The 18,443-nt window shown below is 42.1% G+C and overlaps 1 protein-coding gene across 3 annotated transcripts in view; it reads left to right on the top strand.

The window, feature by feature from the left end:
- Nucleotides 1-11,355: 11,355 nt before the first annotated feature.
- STAB1 (stabilin 1) overlaps nucleotides 11,356-18,443 on the top strand; it is a 61,551-nt gene continuing 54,463 nt past the window's right edge. The window contains exons 1-2 of one of the 3 annotated variants that reach the window (XM_052777149.1): nucleotides 11,356-11,638; nucleotides 12,734-12,869. In XM_052777149.1, coding sequence (XP_052633109.1) covers nucleotides 12,789-12,869 — 81 coding nt within the window. In that variant the 5' untranslated portion in view covers nucleotides 11,356-11,638; nucleotides 12,734-12,788. Of the gene's footprint in view, nucleotides 11,639-12,577; nucleotides 12,870-18,443 lie in introns of those variants that run through there. The other 2 variants (XM_052777150.1, XM_052777151.1) reach the window with 2 other exon arrangements.

The following is an 18,443-nucleotide window of genomic DNA, read 5'->3' as shown; positions in this document are numbered from 1 at the left end:
TTCTTTTGGCCTTGTCTTTATTCAAGTTTATCTTGTGTTTGCAGGATACCATATGGCAGTTTATCACCTATTATGTTGCTAGAGTGTATTGTAAAGTATGAAATATGCAGCAAGATCAAAGAAGAAAATAGTTTATTCTACTATAGCAAGTTTGTACTGGTCCAGAAATAGAGCTGAGTCATGGAAACTGAGGATCTGCAGCTTCTAACCGCAATTTAAGGAGGATGTATTTCAAGTAGTTTTGCTTCTCCATCAGATATTAGGGATTTGCTTTCCAAGTTGTCATCTTTTAACTTGAATATTACTGTGCCCAGCAAGTTTTAGCCTCACCCATGACAGCAAAATCTGTACTTACTATTATGAAGACAAATACTGAGACTTTGAAAAAGACTGTTCTATGTCCACTGGGATTAAGAAGGGAAGAACAGTTTTGATACATATGTGCCAGCTGGTGTTGCTTAAAAATGATGCTCCTTAAAAACACATAGAAAAATTTAGCTTGGAAGAGACCTCTGGAGGACTAACAGTCAAGCTCAAAATGGGGCAAACTTCAGATTGCTCAGGGCCTAGTCCAAACAAGTTTTGAGTTTTCTCCAAGAATGGCAAGTCCACAGTGACACTGAGAATTTGGTGGTTCCATGGAGTATTTTTTTTCATGCTGATGAGTTTGGCTGTGCTCTTTGGTCTCCACATGCCAGAAATGTTGCAGTCAGTGCAAGGATGACAGACACAGGGAGCCAAAGTCAAATTGTATTGCAGGATTCAGTGGAGTTCCCTAAGCAACCAAAGAGGTGAGGAGCATTACTCGAGTGCTGCTCTGTTCATAGTTTAGCAGAGGAAACTAGCCCCTCTCAAGCTTAGACCAAACTGAACAATTAAGGTAGGTACTGTAGACTCTTGGGGAAAACTAAATTTTCCTGTATTTGGAGATTTTCCTGTATTTGGAGATCATCTGTTCCCTGAAATATCAAGGATACTTATGTTCATTTAAGCCTAATTGTCATTAGGTAGAAAAAAACCCCTAATTTCTAAAATAAAAATTCTAGGGATAATATAATTAAAAGTTTAGGTCTTCATTAGTTCTTTCTGAAGTAACTCTAACTTATTTGTAATTCTCATAGGTAATGCTTCAGAGGAGCCTGTGGCAACTCAAATAGTCTGATCTGCAAGCATTTGAGAACTTGTCAGATGAACAGATTGTTTACAATATGGTTTAAGTGAATGCAAAGGGAATCTGTAGTGAGTCCTTTGGAACTGCCTGGGATTTGAGCCAACATGAATAGGTATCTCTGCACCTCATACTAGGGGTTATGCTTGTCAGTGTTTCTGGATGAGTCAAACCTGCTTCCATCTTACTTGTAAGGCCTGTCCTGGGGGAGGCCTTGTGCTTGAGACAGACCTGAGTTCTGTTTCTAAGCATCTTTTGTAAAGCCCAATTGTTCAAATGTATTTTAATACACTAGTGCATGTCATCATAGAATCACATATTAGAATAAGCAAGGATAATCCCCTGCTTGTTACATGGTTTGAGCAGTCAAGATCTCTTTTCAGATTTTATTGCAGCAAAAATACAGCTGTGATTAAACTTGAAATTCTTTTAAGTCCACAGCTGTTTAAAACATTAAATCTGTCCCTTTGGATCAGATTATTAATCCAGGAAACAGGTACAATTCCCCCTTGAGATCTTGGTAAACACTGATCACATTTTAAGATGAACAAAATGTTCAATAATTCATTAGGTACGTACTGCAGTATTTCTTGATTCTTCATTAAGTATCTCGTCTATGGTGCTATCAGAATTGTTTATTTTCAGGCACTTTTTCAATAAATAATCTTTTATACTCTGCTGGGTAAAGCATGGGCTATGCAAAGTGAAGTATCTTCCCTGAAACTTTAGCTCTTTTTCATTTTTACCTGGAAAGAAAACCCACAAACCACAACCCAGCCAAACCCAAAACAAGAAATCCCCTTCTCTCCTGCCACTAGGTATCTTTTTTGCCTGTGTTAAAACCTGCTGGAGTTAGTGCTTTGTGGGTGCAAATTTCTGTTCATTTAATGCAATGTTAAGCTGAAGAATTTTATTCACTGTCATTCCTCAGCACCACCCTGTTGCCTTTATTGTCTAATTCTAATGTAATCTTTTGTTTTGAAATACAGGGTTTTATTTAAATGAGTTTTCCTTAAATGCACAATCCATCATCTTGAACTTTATGAATTGGCTTACAGTTTCATTTCATAAAGATTTCTCAGAGCTTTCAAGAACTAGTTTCTACATTTCTGTGAAATGAACTAGCTTTGTAAGCAGTTGTGGTCACATAAGAGTCTTGATTTCTTCCTCTCTTTTTGCAAGAGTGCTGTGAAGCCCTGCACGCATATTTCTCTTTCTTTAGTAATCCTTTATACTTAGATCTTTTACAGCTTCCAACCCTTGTTCAACATTAAGACAATATCTGAGTAGCTAAAGTTAGGACCAGATACATGCATAGACAGGTGGGGAAACCTTTTTCAGGGAAGTATCTCCTAAACCATCTTAGACTTCCACAGTCTGGCTTTGCAGCTGATGTAGATGTGTGCTACCCTAGGAAGACCCATGCAATTATTTATGTTCAGTATCATCTGCTGAGGATCTGGCTAAAGGTTTTAAAACTTCCCTAGTATTACAATTGAAAAATTGTAAATGAATCTCATTATGAAGGAAAGTAAACGAGGTGCTGACCTGAGCTAAACTGTGTTTTCTTTGCAAGAAATGACAGCATGGCCTGCATCCTGTCTGTCCTGTGTCCATTCTTATGCTGCTTTTACAGCACACTGTGATCTGCCTGGCTGTAGATGTACTGAACAGTGATGTATTTACATCAGCCCCTTTGACTTGTCTTCCTGTTCTTGTCAGCTTTGATAAGGAGTTTCTTTTTAAAAAAAGAAAAAAAAATCAAAGTAATACAAAATTATGCTGCTTCTTGCTTGAATGTCTGATCAAAAAGTTTACTTCTGCGGTATCAATCTTCAAACATACCAAATCTTGGGCAGAGAAGCAGCAGCACAAAGAAAAGCATGAAGTTGTGGTTCAGAGCAGACAGACTCCAAACTTCTGTCTCCTGCTGTCTACCTGATAATGAAGGGCATTCAGTAACTTGGAAAGCTAAAAACTGATGCGGAAAAGGGATATGAAACTCATGAGAAAAAGGTGTTAAAGAAAGGCTGTGGCCAACATTGGAAAAAACCCACCTGAATAGGTACATAAAGAGTAAAGGCCATAGCTGGTAAGCTGGGTACTAAGCCCTTGTGCTTTAGGCTTTAAGGTCTCTGAGAGGGGGTGGTAAGAACTCCCTAGCATCTCTAAAGTTGTTGAAAATGCTGAGTTAGTGGGATCACAACTGTCATCTCTGCCATGCTGTTCTCAGGCACTTCAGTGGAATCCTTGGCAAACTATTTGCTATAGCTTTAGTCAAGCACTTTACAGGCCCTTTCTATCCCTTATAGATAACAGCATGTGAAGGATAAGCAGCACCACCATAGGAAAACACACTGCCTCTTTAGTCATGCTGATGTGAGCAGGTGCAGGGTGAGTTTCAGTAACTCAGCCTGTTCAAACAGTTTTACTGAGACTTCTAATTCATGTTGAATACCTATGGGGAATTTAATGCCTGACTCTCCCAGTATAATCCCAGAGCACTGCTTAATAGGTGGGAAAGGTACAAAAGTAAAACCAAGAGATGGGAATACGTAGCTGGCTTTCACTGCAGAAGCATGTGTAAAGGAACTAGGAGTGAATAGCAATAAATAGGCTAGGACTTACAGCATTTACGTACTGAAATTTGTACTGCTGCCCTTCGAGGTTTTGAACTAACAGGATGTGAGCAGCTGTGATAATTTCTTCCACAACAGTACTGTGCTCAGGCAGCTCTACCTGTCTGCTTGGAAATGGACCACTGCATGTGTGAGAGAGAGAGAGAGAAACAGACTCTTATTTGCTGTGCAACCTGTCTGGTTTTTTTGCTTTTATCAGCAAACTTTAAAATTCCTGTTCCTTCTAACTTGCTAAGAGAGAAAAACCCAAAAAACAAAAAGTAGGATTGTGTCCTAGCCTCTGCAACAAGATCCTCAGGGGTATGTTCAGTAAGTATGGTACAGCTGGCCCTCTTCCTACACACAAGCGCTTCTGGCTTGGTCTGTTTAATCCTTTGCTAGTGCCTCTTCAGACCAACAGCCTTCTTACACACTTAGAATTCAGAGCAAAGAGACTTTGTGTTCTTTCCCAGCTTTCCTAGGAGAGCAGAATGAGCACTTGTTTCTCTCTGTGGATGTTACCAAATGGTCAGCTCCCACAGAAGCTGTGTGGCAAGGTGGACTGGATGGTAAATCATTTGTCTTGGCTCTGTAATTTCTGTAAAGATTGCTTAAACAAAAGATTTCAATAGCAGGAAATTGCCCAAGCTAGCCAGGGCTGCATGCACTTCAGAGAAGTGCTGGTGACCCAGCATTTTAAAATGCAGCGTGTGACACAGGCAGGGAGGTGGGAAGGCTTTGTAGCTATATCCTTTGCCTTTACCCAGGTGATTTTTTTTTTCCTATGGAATAGGTTGAGTAGTTTTCACCAGCAGTTTCTTGACTCTGAATGTTAATGTGTTCACAGAAAAAAATGCCGGGTCTTAGATAAGTTACTGTAGAGGATCCAACCTCTCATCAATGCATAAAGCAAAAAGAGTGAGGCAAAACTCCTGAGCAGTGCTGCTTGCCAACAATCTGCTGATAATTTGGGAGACTTGAGAACACAAGGTGAATTATTAGTGTTTTGTAGAAGTTGTCTGCGTCAGGGCCAGAAATTGAAGATGATGCTTCTGAGACCCATGTCTGTGACTTCAACTGCTAAATGAGCTGCCTTCTGCCGTGTGGGCAGCAGACACTTGACTGATAAGTCAATCTCCATGCTTTCCAAAACAAATAAAAGCCCATGTGCTAAACCTCACAGATAAACACGCTGACAGACAGTTGACAACTCCTACTGTATGTTTTAAAATTGGACTTGCCTAATCCTGTTTCAGTCAAACATTGACTAGGATGTAAATGAAACCCCTCTACCCTGCCTGCGCAGGGCCATTTGGATACTCTGTCGTCAGATTCTTAAAAGTCTTGTCTATAAATTTGCCCTTTGGTGAAGGGGGGTTTTTTTCCCAGTTTTCCTGTCTCACATATTCCTTTAATTGCTAGTGACATAGCGTGTCCTGTGGTTTCATTCCTAATGCACTACTGGGTATTTCCTCTGTAAATTCTGGACAGTTTAGAAGCAATCAGATGTTGAGCTCTGACAGATCTCAGGATCTTGCTTTGTGGGATTTTGGGGGATTGAATTGCTTTGTGCAGACATCTATGTATGTGAGCTGGTCTTGTAGAGAAACAGGTGAAGGAACTGCTTTTTATTTATCAACAGATTTTGAAGGCTGTTGGACAAAACAGTGGAATCAAAAAATTGATCCAATGCATTTTTCCTCTAATGTATAAGCTTTTTATTGATATAATCCTTGAGAAAATCTGTCTATCTGCCTAGGAGGAATCCATTCATCAGAAGAGAACAGGAACAGTGCAAGTGGAGCCGTAATTTGTGTTTATTTCACCCAGTTTTGTTCCCTGTGCTGTTTCCATGCCAGTGTTGCCATCTTTGGTGATACTGCCAACTGGACTGCCACTGCAAGCATGTTGGCATCTTTCCACCGTGTACTCAGCATTATTAATGGTTCTTGGCCACCCATTGATTTGGAGGCAGTTGGTGCTTCACCTTCTTATTAATTCCCAGAATCACACAAATCCAAAGTTGATAGAGGTTTATGGTGTTCCAGATGCAGCACCAGTGATCCACAAAGTAAGTTTCCATTCTCTCAGAGCAGTTCATATGCAGTGACTGAAACATGCTGCCTGTGATGCTTGATCAGAAAAGCAGCATCTGATGAAAGAGGACCTTTTGATTTTTCAGTTTATGTTCTGCTGCTGTACAATGACACTACTTGGTGTTTGCATTTTTAGCCTGTACATTGCTGGTTTACTGCTTGCCTTTAAATGAGGTATGGTCAGATAAGGAAGCTGGCTGTGAACCTTTTAATGTTGCTGTGAATCTGATTTATTTAATTCAGACGGGAATTTCACCAAGCCTTTCTCTCCCTTCCCTTCCTAGTTTCCTTGCAGTAGGTCAGATACAGTGATGACAAGCAGCAGTGGAAAGCCTTGGAATCACTCTTTGTGTGTCCTTTTCCCCCTGTACCATTTTCAGTGTTGAGCCACTTAGAAAATGGTCTGAAGATTCATTAAAAAATGCCCATGCATCTTCAAGTGCCTCAGGGTAAGCTATTTTCACCTTAAAAGCTTATCAGCTATCTGTGGATGCCCAGTACTGGCAACTTAATCCCTGTATCATATAGCCAGCTCTTGGAAAACCCATCCACAAGCAGTCAACGTCCTTCTAGGCTGCCTGTTTTAGCTGTGTATGCCTAACAGGTAGGATGGAGCAGAGAAGCAGTCTCGTTCTTCTGTTCTCGTGGCCAGCCTAGTACCATGACTTTAGGCAAAGAAAGCTTTGTACAGCTTCTGTACTAATGTCCCCCTCCACAAGAACATCCCTGTGGACACATATTTAGCTAACGGTCGCAAGAGCATTCCAGACGCCTTTAGAAGACCTTGAACAGAATAAACAAGAAGACAAAAAAAGAAAGATGCCAATTAGAAGAACACAGGTGCGCATTCCACAATAAAGGGAACTTGGCACAAAGAACCTCAATTCGGCAGTTTATCTTGACCAATTAGACTGAGACAAGTTTCGCATGTTTTAGTTGGTATAACCAATTATGTCCTATGTTTATGCGCATGTACAGAGTTGGTATAACCAATCATATTTTATGCTTGTGCGCGTGTACAGTGACTTTGCAGAATATGTGATTATAAATATGTGTGTGTGTTTTAGCAATAAAGGTCGTCTGCTTTCAACTTTACAGGCGTCCGTTTATTTCTACCTCCTGCAAATAGTGACCCCGACGTGATCCTGAGAGCACAGAAGACGCGGCAGGAGAAGCCCTGGTTGGAGGTACTGCTGTCGGCAGGACTGAAGCAGGGAAGCTGAGCCTAGGCTAAGAAGACACCTGAAAGGAAGGTGAGCAACCAGGGGCAGTATGGGGCAGAACATGTCCTTGAAGGAAAGGGCAATAGTCAGACTCCTACTGCATATACCCTCTAAGAGAAGAATTGAATGTAATGAATCCTCTGTGAGAAGGTTATTGAAATGGTGCCGAGTTCAGGGCTATCCTGCTGAAACGGCTACCGCATTTGAGCCTGGTATTTGGGCGGAAATTGGAACAAAATTATGGGATGCTATCTCTAAAGGGGATCAACACGCTGAAGAACTGGTTACTACTTGGTTGTTGCTTTTTGACAATATACGATCCTTATGGGCAGAAAAAAAGGTGGCAGCAGAGGCAAATTCAATTTTGAATCCAACAGTATCGGTGTCGGTAAATGGCGATGAGGACAGACACGATACCAATGAGTCATCTTGTTCACATTGTCCCTCTGACTGTACTTGTCATAAAATGACATTACCGGATGGTTCAGTAAAAGGTACACTGGAGCCAAAAAAGGCATCGCCACCTATTCTACCACAAAACCCTGAGAAAGAAATACACCCGATTAAGCCATCTACAGGTTTATATCCACCTTTACCTGATGATGATGATAATTCGTCAGAACCTCCCCGAGACGATATTTCTTTAGAAAAAGAAAAACCGCCACCAAGTTACGATGTAGCTGAAGATTTGGGCTGTGACCCGAGAAGTTACTGGAGAGAAATACGTAAGAAAGCAGCAAGCGAGGGAGTGGGTGTTCCTCATGCTTATCCTGTTATAGTGAGGGCAAATGATCCAAATGAATGGAATCCCTTTTCATGGGATTTGATAAAAGAAGTGCGCAAGTCAGCCCATAATTATGGGCTGACGGCTCCTTTCACTGAAGCGCTGCTTGACAATATTTTCGGAGCTCAACTTTTGACTCCTTATGATTGCGATCAATTAGCCAGCATGCTATTAAAGCCAACTCAGAAAATGTTGTGGAGAGACAGATGGAGGGGACTGTGTGAAGAAGTTGCTATAAAAAATTTGGATAGACCCGATGATGACCCCATGAAGGCAATAGGAATGGATCACCTTATTGGGACTGGCAAATTTACTGATCCAAGATTACAGGCAAGGTTTCCCATAGAAGCCTTGAGAACTGCTTCAGTAATGGCGTTTAAAGCAATGACGACTCTGCCAGAAGAGGGTAGAAATGTTATGTCGTTCACGCAGATTAAGCAGGGTCCCCAGGAATCGTACATGTCCTTCATTGACAGAATAAGAGATGCAATAACTAAACAAGTATCGAGTGTGGAGGCTCAGAATGCCTTGGCGCTAAAATTAGCAGTAGAGAATGCAAATGTGGACTGTAAAAAGCTTTTGATGGCATTACCCAGAGATGCCAGCCTTGTTGATATGGTTGAGGCATGTAACAAGGTTGGAACTACATCATTCCAAATGACTGCATTAGCAGAAGCGTTTGCGGTTGCACTTAGAGGGGATAAAAAATGTTACAATTGCGGAAAGCCCGGTCGTTTAAAAGCACAATGTTGGGCTAAAGGGAAACTGAGACAAAATCATTCGCAGTATCGACAACAAACTGTAACACCAGTTCGGGTTTGTGCAAGATGCCAGAAGGGTGGCCATATGGCTCGTGTTTGGCGTTCTAAATATCATAAGAATAGCTCTCCACTACCACCTATGGCGGGAAACGGCCAGCAGAGCGTGCCGGTGAACAGCACGACGACACAACAACTTGTGGGAACAAATTCACCTGGAGCCGTAAATCCACGAGGTTTGCATTCTTTACAGTTGTGGCAAATGGATGTAACACACGTACCTGAGTTTGGTAAATTTAAATATGTCCATGTGTCTGTGGATTGTTTTTCTGCAGCTGTATGGGCAACAGCGCAGACAGGAGAAAAAAGTCGACATGTCCAGCGACACCTGCGTTCAGCTTTTGCAGCACACGGCATTCCACTTCAGATAAAAACTGACAATGGGCCGTGCTACATCGCACAGAGAACTCAAAAGTTTTTTAGTCAATGGGGTATTGTACATACCACGGGTATACCACATTCCCCTACAGGTCAGGCAATTGTAGAACGCATGAATCAGACTTTGAAACGCCAACTGCAAAAACAAAAAGGGGGAGAGCAGATGGCTGCTACTCACGAACGATTGAACAAAGTTGTATATGTGTTGAATTACTTGAGATTGACAGATGGCGAAAGTGTACCACCAATTGTAAAACATGTGCAAGGCATGGTAGGAGATTAGTTTGACATTAATAGCAATGTTCAAGTTAGGGTTGAAAATGTTGAGGAAAATGTGTGGGAAGGACCATTTCAATTAATAACCTGGGGACGAGGTTATGCTTGTGTTGTTACAGACCACGGAACAAGATGGGTACAGCAAAGTGGGTAAAACCCTGGACAGTCGTTACATCCTTGGAAAAACGCTGAACCTAAAAGGACTCCTCCTCGCTGCATTCGGCCTGTTATGGGTGACACATATAAGTGAAGAATGGATGATCCAACAACCAAAACAGAATGTATGGGTAACTTTGGCGAACATAACGCATCAAGAAGCTATATGTCTTTCTGTCGCTACCCTTGAAAACCCTTTTTCTACCTGTTTGGTGGGGTTACCTCTAGACACCTGGCCAGATCCAGTGCCTGAATTTTCCCTTTGTACTAACCCACAATCCTGTGTCGATAATTGGGACGGTGTGTATGCACACCTGCCTCAAGTAATGCAAGAACCTCAAGAGTTAGAGTTGTTAGGATCAGTCATCATGAATGCCTGCGTGATGTTTAATTACACCTATAACACCACTCAAAAGGGTCAGAATGTAAATGCTATTTTGCCTGTATATAGAAATGCTACAGCTTGGTGTAACTATATCTATTCCAGAATATCACGCTCTTTTTTCTATTCCAGCTGCTTTACCTGTGGGGATGTTTTTAATTTGTGGGGATAGAGCATGGGGGTGAATTCCATCGAAACTTAACGGGAGGCCATGTAGCCTCGGACGACTTAAGTTACTAACACCCGATATCAATATGATTCACAGTAAAAGGCTCACGATAACTGACACAGGGTTAAGTGGATGGCTAGCAAGTTTGGGAATTACGGGATGGTTGAAAGATTTGCTTATGCATGGCTTAGTTATTTTAATTGTAATATTAGCAGTTGTAACGATTGTATCATGTATCATAAAAATAGTTGAACGTATGATTGCAAAAGCATTTCATGTAACTTAGCTTGCACAAAAAACAAAAAGGGGGAATTGTGGGAGATTTCATGGAAAATGGGGGACATTTCTTTGAGCCCGATTATTTAGAGTTAGCATAAGTAGGCCGCAGTTAGCATGAGTGGGCCAGAGTACGTGGCAGCTGCAGTATGAACGGACTTTGAACCACCAGAAAAACAATGGACATGAGGAACTTGGACAGTGGAGCAATTAATAAACAAGATAACAGAACTGCAGAGGCAAGAAGGAGCTGCAAGAGCTTTAACGCAATTAAGAAAGCTGTCATTTCGGCTTAGAGCATTTAGCTGCGGGATGGGGACTTAGGAGTTGGTTTGTATCTTTGTTAAAAATCAGGGTTTCTTTTATTCTTATGTATTTTATTAGGTATAATGTTGCTTTTACCATGTTTGTTTAATTGTGTTCATAGATCTTTGCAAAGGGCAATACAGCAGGTGTTAATTGACGAAAAACAAAAAAAGGGGTAATTGTGGACACATATTTAGCTAACGGTCGCAAGAGCATTCCAGATGCCTTTAGAAGACCTTGAACAGAATAAACAAGAAGACAAAAAAAGAAAGATGCCAATTAGAAGAACACAGGTGCGCATTCCACGATAAAGGGAACTTGGCACAAAGAACCTCAATTTGGCAGTTTATCTTGACCAATTAGACTGAGACAAGTTTCGCATGTTTTAGTTGGTATAACCAATTATGTCCTACGTTTATGCACGTGTACAGAGGTGGTATAACCAATTATGTCTTAGGTTTATGCGCGTGTACAGAGTTGATATAACCAATCATATTTTATGCTTGTGCGCGTGTACAGTGACTTTGCAGAATATGTGATTATAAATATGTGTGTGTTTTAGCAATAAAGGTCGTCTGCTTTCAACTTCACAGGCGTCCGTTTATTTCTACCTCCTGCACGTCCCCACTGTCCGTTTGTGCTTTTTGCCATCCCACCAGAACTGGTCTGAGCTATCTTGCTTTTGTCTCATTTCGCAGATCTGCAGGTTATCAAATGGTTTCCAGAGCTGTGTGAACCCTCTGACCCTGACAGAGTGGCCGTCTGTTGGGCAGCGATGGTCCCAGGGCTGCAGTTGTCCTGTAACAGGACAAGTGGGCTGAGCCGTCAGATTGAACTGTGGGCTGGTACTTCTCACATGGGTTGCAGTGGATGGTTGTGTGACTTATCTGCTTCCTGTTAGTGCATGATATATAATAGTGCTGGCTGTTCATCATGCTGGCTATCTCTGTAGGATGGAGAAAGAGGTAAAGCACAATTAACGGCACTAGTAAGTACAGCAGTTCTTATATACTTTATATGTTAGCATGTGTATCTTTGCGTGTATGCAGGGGGCATAAAAATACTAATGCTCTCAATTATTTATGTAAACACAAGAATAGCTTCCTATCCTGGCTTCATTTAGGCACCTTCACGTACTATTAATGGCTCAAAAATTCAAAGATCCCTCATTGCTCAGTAGGATTTGTTACTAACAGAAACAGTTCTTGGACTGTTCAGTACAGTGGGTTCTCTTGGCAGCACAGGGAGACAAAGTCCATGTAAAATCTGTCGATAATCAATTCTTGGTTGTTTGTAATGTTCAAAAGGAGAAAATAAATTGTAGACCATACCTCAGGCTAGCAGGTTTTTTTTTTTAATCCCATTTTGGGACTTTCTTATTTTCAGTGCTGTGGAAGTGCTCCTTGGATTCATCAAGCTGTCAGCAGAGTGTTTGGAAAATGATGTATTTTGCCATTGCTGCCATAGCACCTGCAAAATGTGATGCTTTTCTTGCTGAGAAACTCAAATATTTTAAATAATTATCAAAGCCTACCCAGAGTGCTTGATTGATTGATAGGATGTGCTTACATTATTGCTCTGAAACACAGCATGTCACTTGCATTGTTTTGTTCATGCATACTTTGGGATAGGCAATGGTCTGGTCTACCTTCTGTTTGAGGTGTTGTGGACATATTAACATCAGTGGTAAAAGGAAGTTATCTTACCCTTCATGAATTCATGGTATTTAAGTTTGCCCATTGGATTTGCCTTCAGTTAAGTATACAGTTAACCTCTTTTCATTCCAATTAGTTGAAAACTAAGGATTTCCTTCCTTCTGTTTTGAACTGATATGTAAGAGGAAATCCGTAGATGTTCCTGTTTTGAGTAAACCTTTTACTAAGGAGTTCTGCTTGTGCATTTAAAAAAGGAATAGAAAGAAAGAAAAAGGTGGTATTGATTCAGACGTAACACTAGAAGTAGCAGATCCACTTCTGAAGGTTTTGCAGCCAAAAAGCACAGTGCAAAAATGCTCTGTCCCTGTTTACTTTTAACCTCTGGTTTGTCTTGGATCTGATTCTTAGTAGGCGGTCTTATCTTACAGAAATTGCAGCCTCTATCGCCACCCCTTTTGTGGAAAGGGTCCTGCCTGTAAAAGCATGAAAATGCATCCTCCTGGGTTGCTGTTTTTCTTCTTAGCAGCATGCTTCACTCCTACAGCTGACTGCCAGAGTCAGAAGGTAAGTCTGTGAGTCTTTGTTTAAGTGTTCGTTGAACAGTTCTTCATATTTGGATGATTGTGTGTTATGAAATAGTCCTCCCCAAAACTGCCTTTTTTATTTACATTTAGTTAGGTGCAGAATAACATCCATAATTAAACTTTAGGACTGTAAGGTATCTTCTCTGCTTATGTATGGGTATGTGTGTAGTCTAAACTGAGGAACTAAAAATAGGGTTGAAGGGAGCTGCTTGAGTTTTAGATCAGATTAAATTTGTATTTATGTTCTGCACTGAATGCAAAAGTAGCAATATGAAAGGGATATACTCAGCATCTTTGTCTTCTGCTATTTTCAATATGTGTGATGGGAGCTTAGCATCTGGCAGGACAGGTCCATAAGTTTCCTAGGAGAATTTTATAAAGAAAAAAATTTTAAATCTCATCAAATTGTTGCTTTGCAACAGGGTAGATACCTTTGTTTCAAGTACATTTCCCAGCAGCTCCCCAATGAGGAGTGTGGAATAATTTCCATTTTGTTTTGATTTTGTTTCAATTTTGTTGATTTTCTGTTGATTCCTTTATCTCCATTCTTGTGTTTAGCAGCAGCATCCAGAAGAATGTATGATGCCTTTGTAAATCTATTCTCTAGGCTCCATGGCGAGGCATCCCATTTTCTGCAGGCTAGAATTCACACTAATTCGTGCTATATTGTCTTCTGCCATCGCCCTTCTTGTGTCCTGCTGTTGGAGGAATGAACTGGCCTACAAAGTCAGAAGTTGTGTGGGGCATTTGGAAATCTTATTCCCTGGGGATCGGAGCTATAGAAGGGTTGTCTTGTCTTGAATGACAAAGAGGGGCCTTGTGGGGAGTGGACAGACCTGTGCTAAGGAAGGTGCGTGTGAGTCTGAAAGACTTAATTTAGAAAAAGCCAGAGCACTGAAAAGATGCTTCAGTGTCAGAACTTGGAGTGGAAACTCTTGTATAGACCCTTTCATAAAAGGGCTATAAATGACTAATAAGCATACAAATAAGGTAAGAACCTCATGAACCTTTAGGCTTGTACGATCATTAAGGTGACTTGAGCACAAACATGAAGAAGTGTCTCTGCTGGTGTTTTTTGTTTGTCTGGAGGCATGGGTTCCAGGCAGATGGGTTCCAGTATAGTAGTGCATTCAGAGGCATGGGCTCACATCTTCAGCTGGTGTAAGTGGAAATTTAGGTCTCTTCACCTTGAGACACTGTGTTGATTTCTATAATCGCTGAGGTGTCTGGCTTGGTGTGAAACAGTTAAAATATCAGGTAATGAGTACCCACTCACAGAGAAGTGAAATATTTTTAATCACCTCTGGAGCAGTTTATTTAATCCAGGAAAAATAACTCCCTTTTAGAGTTTTTTCCCCAAAAGGTTCCCTCTTTGGAGAAAGAGAAGAAACATTTGGAAGGTTATAATGGGAGGTAAGGAAAACCAAGGGTCTGATGAAGTCTTCTCTGATAGTTTAGGATGGCCACTGGATCCGATTGCAGTAGAAGTGCTGTGATTCCACAAGAGGCCTCAGTTGGCTTGCAGGGGCCATCAAGAGACAAAAGAGAGATTTTGTGCCAGCTGTTTTTCAGTGAAGTTGCCTCAGGGCTCTGATTTGATGGCTCAAATATGACAGCATATCTATTAGCCTGATTTGGGTTTTGTATACCTCTTGGTATGGGCTGGGGTAGATGCAGCAGATGTGAGAACCGTGAAGGTTTTTCTGCTGGGCGGAGGCCAGTCCCAGGCTGTGCTAGAGGAGGAATGTAGGCAGGTGGGAAATGAGGGGAGTGCTCTCTGCATCCATGTGCCTCCAGTGCTCTGCAGCTGAGATTGGTGGGGAACACCCAGGGCAATAGTAGATCTTGTCTTATGTGATCTCTGAGCTTGATTGTTCATCCTCGTGCTGAAAAGTGTCTTCCTTGGACAAAGGCGAAGGGTTTGTGTGTCCAGGAGCCACTGGTCTGTTCAGCTAAAGTGTTATTGAGAAGTTCTTGGGGAGGTGCATCACTATAATGACTCAAGCATGTGTCTACAGCTCTGTTTTGTAAAGGGCAAATGCACTGGAAACTTGGTGATTCATTAGATAATGGCTGTTTCCAGAACTGGCTCCCAGGATTGTTGGAGCCGAACACTGACGTCCAAATGTGTTTTTCTTTCTTCCTTGAGATTTTGCCATGCAGAAGGATTTGTGTTACGGTTTGGAAGGAAAAGATAAAGGGCGAAATGAGGGGAATTAAACTAGCCCTTAAAAAACCCTCCCCAGCTTATTCTTTTGAGAATGGAATAAGAGAAACGTGAGCACTTGAGAAGTAAGGGACATCTGTGTCAGAGTGAGAGGAGGGAAGGAAACACTGCAGCATCCAGAAGCTCAGATATGTCTCAGCTTAGCACAGAGGGCAGTGGCTGCTCATGCACATGCATGTGTTTGAGCACGGGGAGAGAGCACAGTCCAGCCCCAGCAAGATAGAGCTCAGTGTGGACAGAGGCACCCTGGCTCTTAACTTCTTTCAACTACAGCTAGAAGTTCTTCTGCTTTAAAAGCCTCCTTTAATTTTGGAGCTGTTTGAGAGCACCAGTCTTCCTTTTCTGTTGTTTTGTACCCAAAGTGTGATACAGTCCAGGCTCACAACATCACCTGATCGGAACGGTGACTCTTTTCATCCCTTTTCGCTGGCATAGCCATCATGCACCTCACTGACTCTCAGCCCACCAGGCAGCATTGCTGCATCACAGGGACAGATATTCCCCCTCGCTGCTTCCTCTCCAGTGTCTTCAAACATAGAAACAGCGGTCACAGATGAGCCCAAGGGAGCAGTGCATCATTGTTTTCCATGAGGCTGTGCCCCAGGAGCCACCTCTGACTCAAACTCCTGTCTATCTTTCATCCTCTCCAAAACCTAAGTATCCAAACTGTCGCATTTATGTCCCTTGATTCCCTCTTCTGCTTTCCTAAGAAGCAAAACACTCCAGAAAATGACTGCTTCATCAGTTCTGTCACTCAAATAAGAAGGGAAATTTTTTTTTTTATCGTTTTCCGCACAGCTGTTTTCTTCCTCTTTCCTCCTGCCTGTTGCTGCTGACACAAGCGTATTTCCTTATAAAAAGGGGAAGATCTTACTGGAAAGCTGCCTAAAGTTCATGAAGTGTCCCAGGAAGGTAGGGTAGGGGGAATTCTACAATAACTATCTTGTCTTAGAGTCCTGCAAGTAATTAAAGATGCCAACAGGGAGGAGTAACAGCCCTTCTCCTCTCCCAGTGTCCCTCTCCATTTAGAAAGAGAGCCACATTGGTGAAGGAAAGAGAAGGAAAATGGAGCAATGTGTGAATAATGGTGTCTTCTTCCACCACCATGACGGAGAACACATTTAATGGCTCAGCTGTGTCTGACAGCTAACTCCTGATGTCTGGAAGTAAAGATGAAATAGAAGATTGGAGAGTTTTAATTTAGTGATTTGTGCTCTATTGTTTGTGTGGTCTTTTTCATACAGATGGGGTGCCTCAGACACCTGATAAAGGTTTGTGGGGTAATTCTGACAACATTAACATCATAACTCATGGGAAGATGTCCACCTCTGTGTTTCTTCCTTGGGCATCTTCCCATTCCTCTTTCTGAGGCATTGTCTCAGTGAAGGTTAAAGCTGGGATTTGATGGGACTAGAAAGGCAGGAGATGTACCATTCTGTCAGAACCATGTGCCTGGCTTCAACTGGCTCCTTTCAAAAGCCCAGCTTTAATCTGGAGTCCTAATTTGTACTTGAATCAGCTGGTTGGATGGACTTCTTCCCTACCCCATCAATGGCACTGCTGATCTTTTGAGACAGAGTACTCTGGAGGTAGCACCTCGTTTATTCATCCATATTGGCTGTCCTTCTGTTTTGAAAAAGGGGAAATCTCCTTTGGCTGCACTGTGTGCCAGTGGGGTGGAAACATAAGGAACAGCAAAGCTGATCTCTGTCCTGCTGGATAAAATCAGTAAAGCTGGTGCTCACAGGACACGGATAGGTGGATTTGGTGGATGTCGGATTGGTTTTCAGCTGTTGATAATGCAAAGGAGTCCTTGACATAACAGGTTCCTTTGGTGGGGATTCTGCCACCAAAGGAAGTGGAGGCTACTGTATGGTAAAGCAAGCCCTAGATGCACAACTAGAAATTAATATCCATGTGAAGGGCAACAACAGACACAGAAATCACTTTCTTCCTTGGGCAGCATTTTTGCATGTGTGGCTGCAGAAAATGGATCCATGAAGGTGAGAGAAAGCTCAACAACTCCAGGCAGGGGGAATGTGGGTGTGAGTCAGGAAACCATTCCAGGGCGATGTCCCTGTGGACCTGGGACTTGAGGGTTATCTCTCAGGAGGTTTTCCTGACAGGGTCTGCTGGCTACCATCTGGGAGGGCCTTCCTGAACTGTTGATAACTGATGGGAAGCCATGGGTTTCCTCCCTTGCCTTGAGGCAAATGCATGCATTTGGGCTTAAGTTCAGAGGAAGCAAAGCTGAGATTGCTGATGGGAATCCAAAACAAGGAGTTCTGGGCACTGGAGAGCTGCTACATTAACAGCATTGTTCAGGATTGGCTTAAAAAATCCCAGATCAAGGCCTCCTCCCAAAATTTGATCTAATGTTTTTATTTTTAGAAAATACAGTGCCTGTAGAGGCACAGTAGAGGTGAGCTGTGTGGTTTTTCCCCAGCCAGTGACCTTCTGGGGCAAACACAGCTCATGCCTCCCAGCTTTTCTCTGCCATCGTCAGTGGCAAACATTGTCTTTTTTTAAAATGAGCAATGAGGCTTCTGTGCAGTTGCTTGACTCCAGGAGTTTAGAAATTCAAGGAAACACTTTTGGGGTAAAATCATGAGCTTTAATGACAAGTTGGCATATGATGATGGTTATTGACTCTGAGACTGTACTGTTTTCATCTGCTCTGGCTGTGTTCCATTTGGAGAAGCAGGATTGCTGGATACAGGGGTACAGAAAAGCCCTGTGAGGAAACCTGAACCCCTGAAGTTATTCTGGTTGGGTGGAAGGACTCGTGCTGAATTTATCACCAGCCATGTGAATTATCCAAGTCTCCTACCTGATCTTCTTGCCAATGTTTATGGAGTCTTCTCACCTAGGGTCAAAGCATCAAGGGCCATCCAGGTGGTCAGATTGGTGCAGAGCACCTTTCCTTTTAATCCACCCCCCTGCACCTTCTTGAAGACAATTGCCATGAGAAATGTTTGTGTGAGCAGCTCCTGGGCTCTGGGAAATAGACTGAGCTAGTGCATTTGGTTCTTTGGACCTGTAGAACAGCAATGAAACCACCAGTGAAAAGGATCACATCAATGGCATGGAAGAGAAATGTTGTGTTGCATTTTAATTCGGTGTCTTCTGGCAAAGAAGCATTAATTTAGGGCTTGTCCTCACATACCACTACCACATGTTTATAAAAGATCAGCTTAAATTAACAGTGCACAGTTATGATTATTTTAGAAATGGTTAGAATTTTTGCTGTGAGGCGTAGGGGAAAGATGAGATAGCTGTGATGTGCCCTATTGCCTTCTAGCTGAGATCCAAGCGGAGTAGCATACA

The sequence above is a fragment of the Harpia harpyja genome, chromosome Z (genome assembly GCF_026419915.1).
Source record: "Harpia harpyja isolate bHarHar1 chromosome Z, bHarHar1 primary haplotype, whole genome shotgun sequence".
NCBI classification, from domain to species: domain Eukaryota; kingdom Metazoa; phylum Chordata; class Aves; order Accipitriformes; family Accipitridae; genus Harpia; species Harpia harpyja.
Note: the sequence above shows the minus strand (reverse complement) of the source record. Positions and strands in the feature narration are given on the sequence as shown.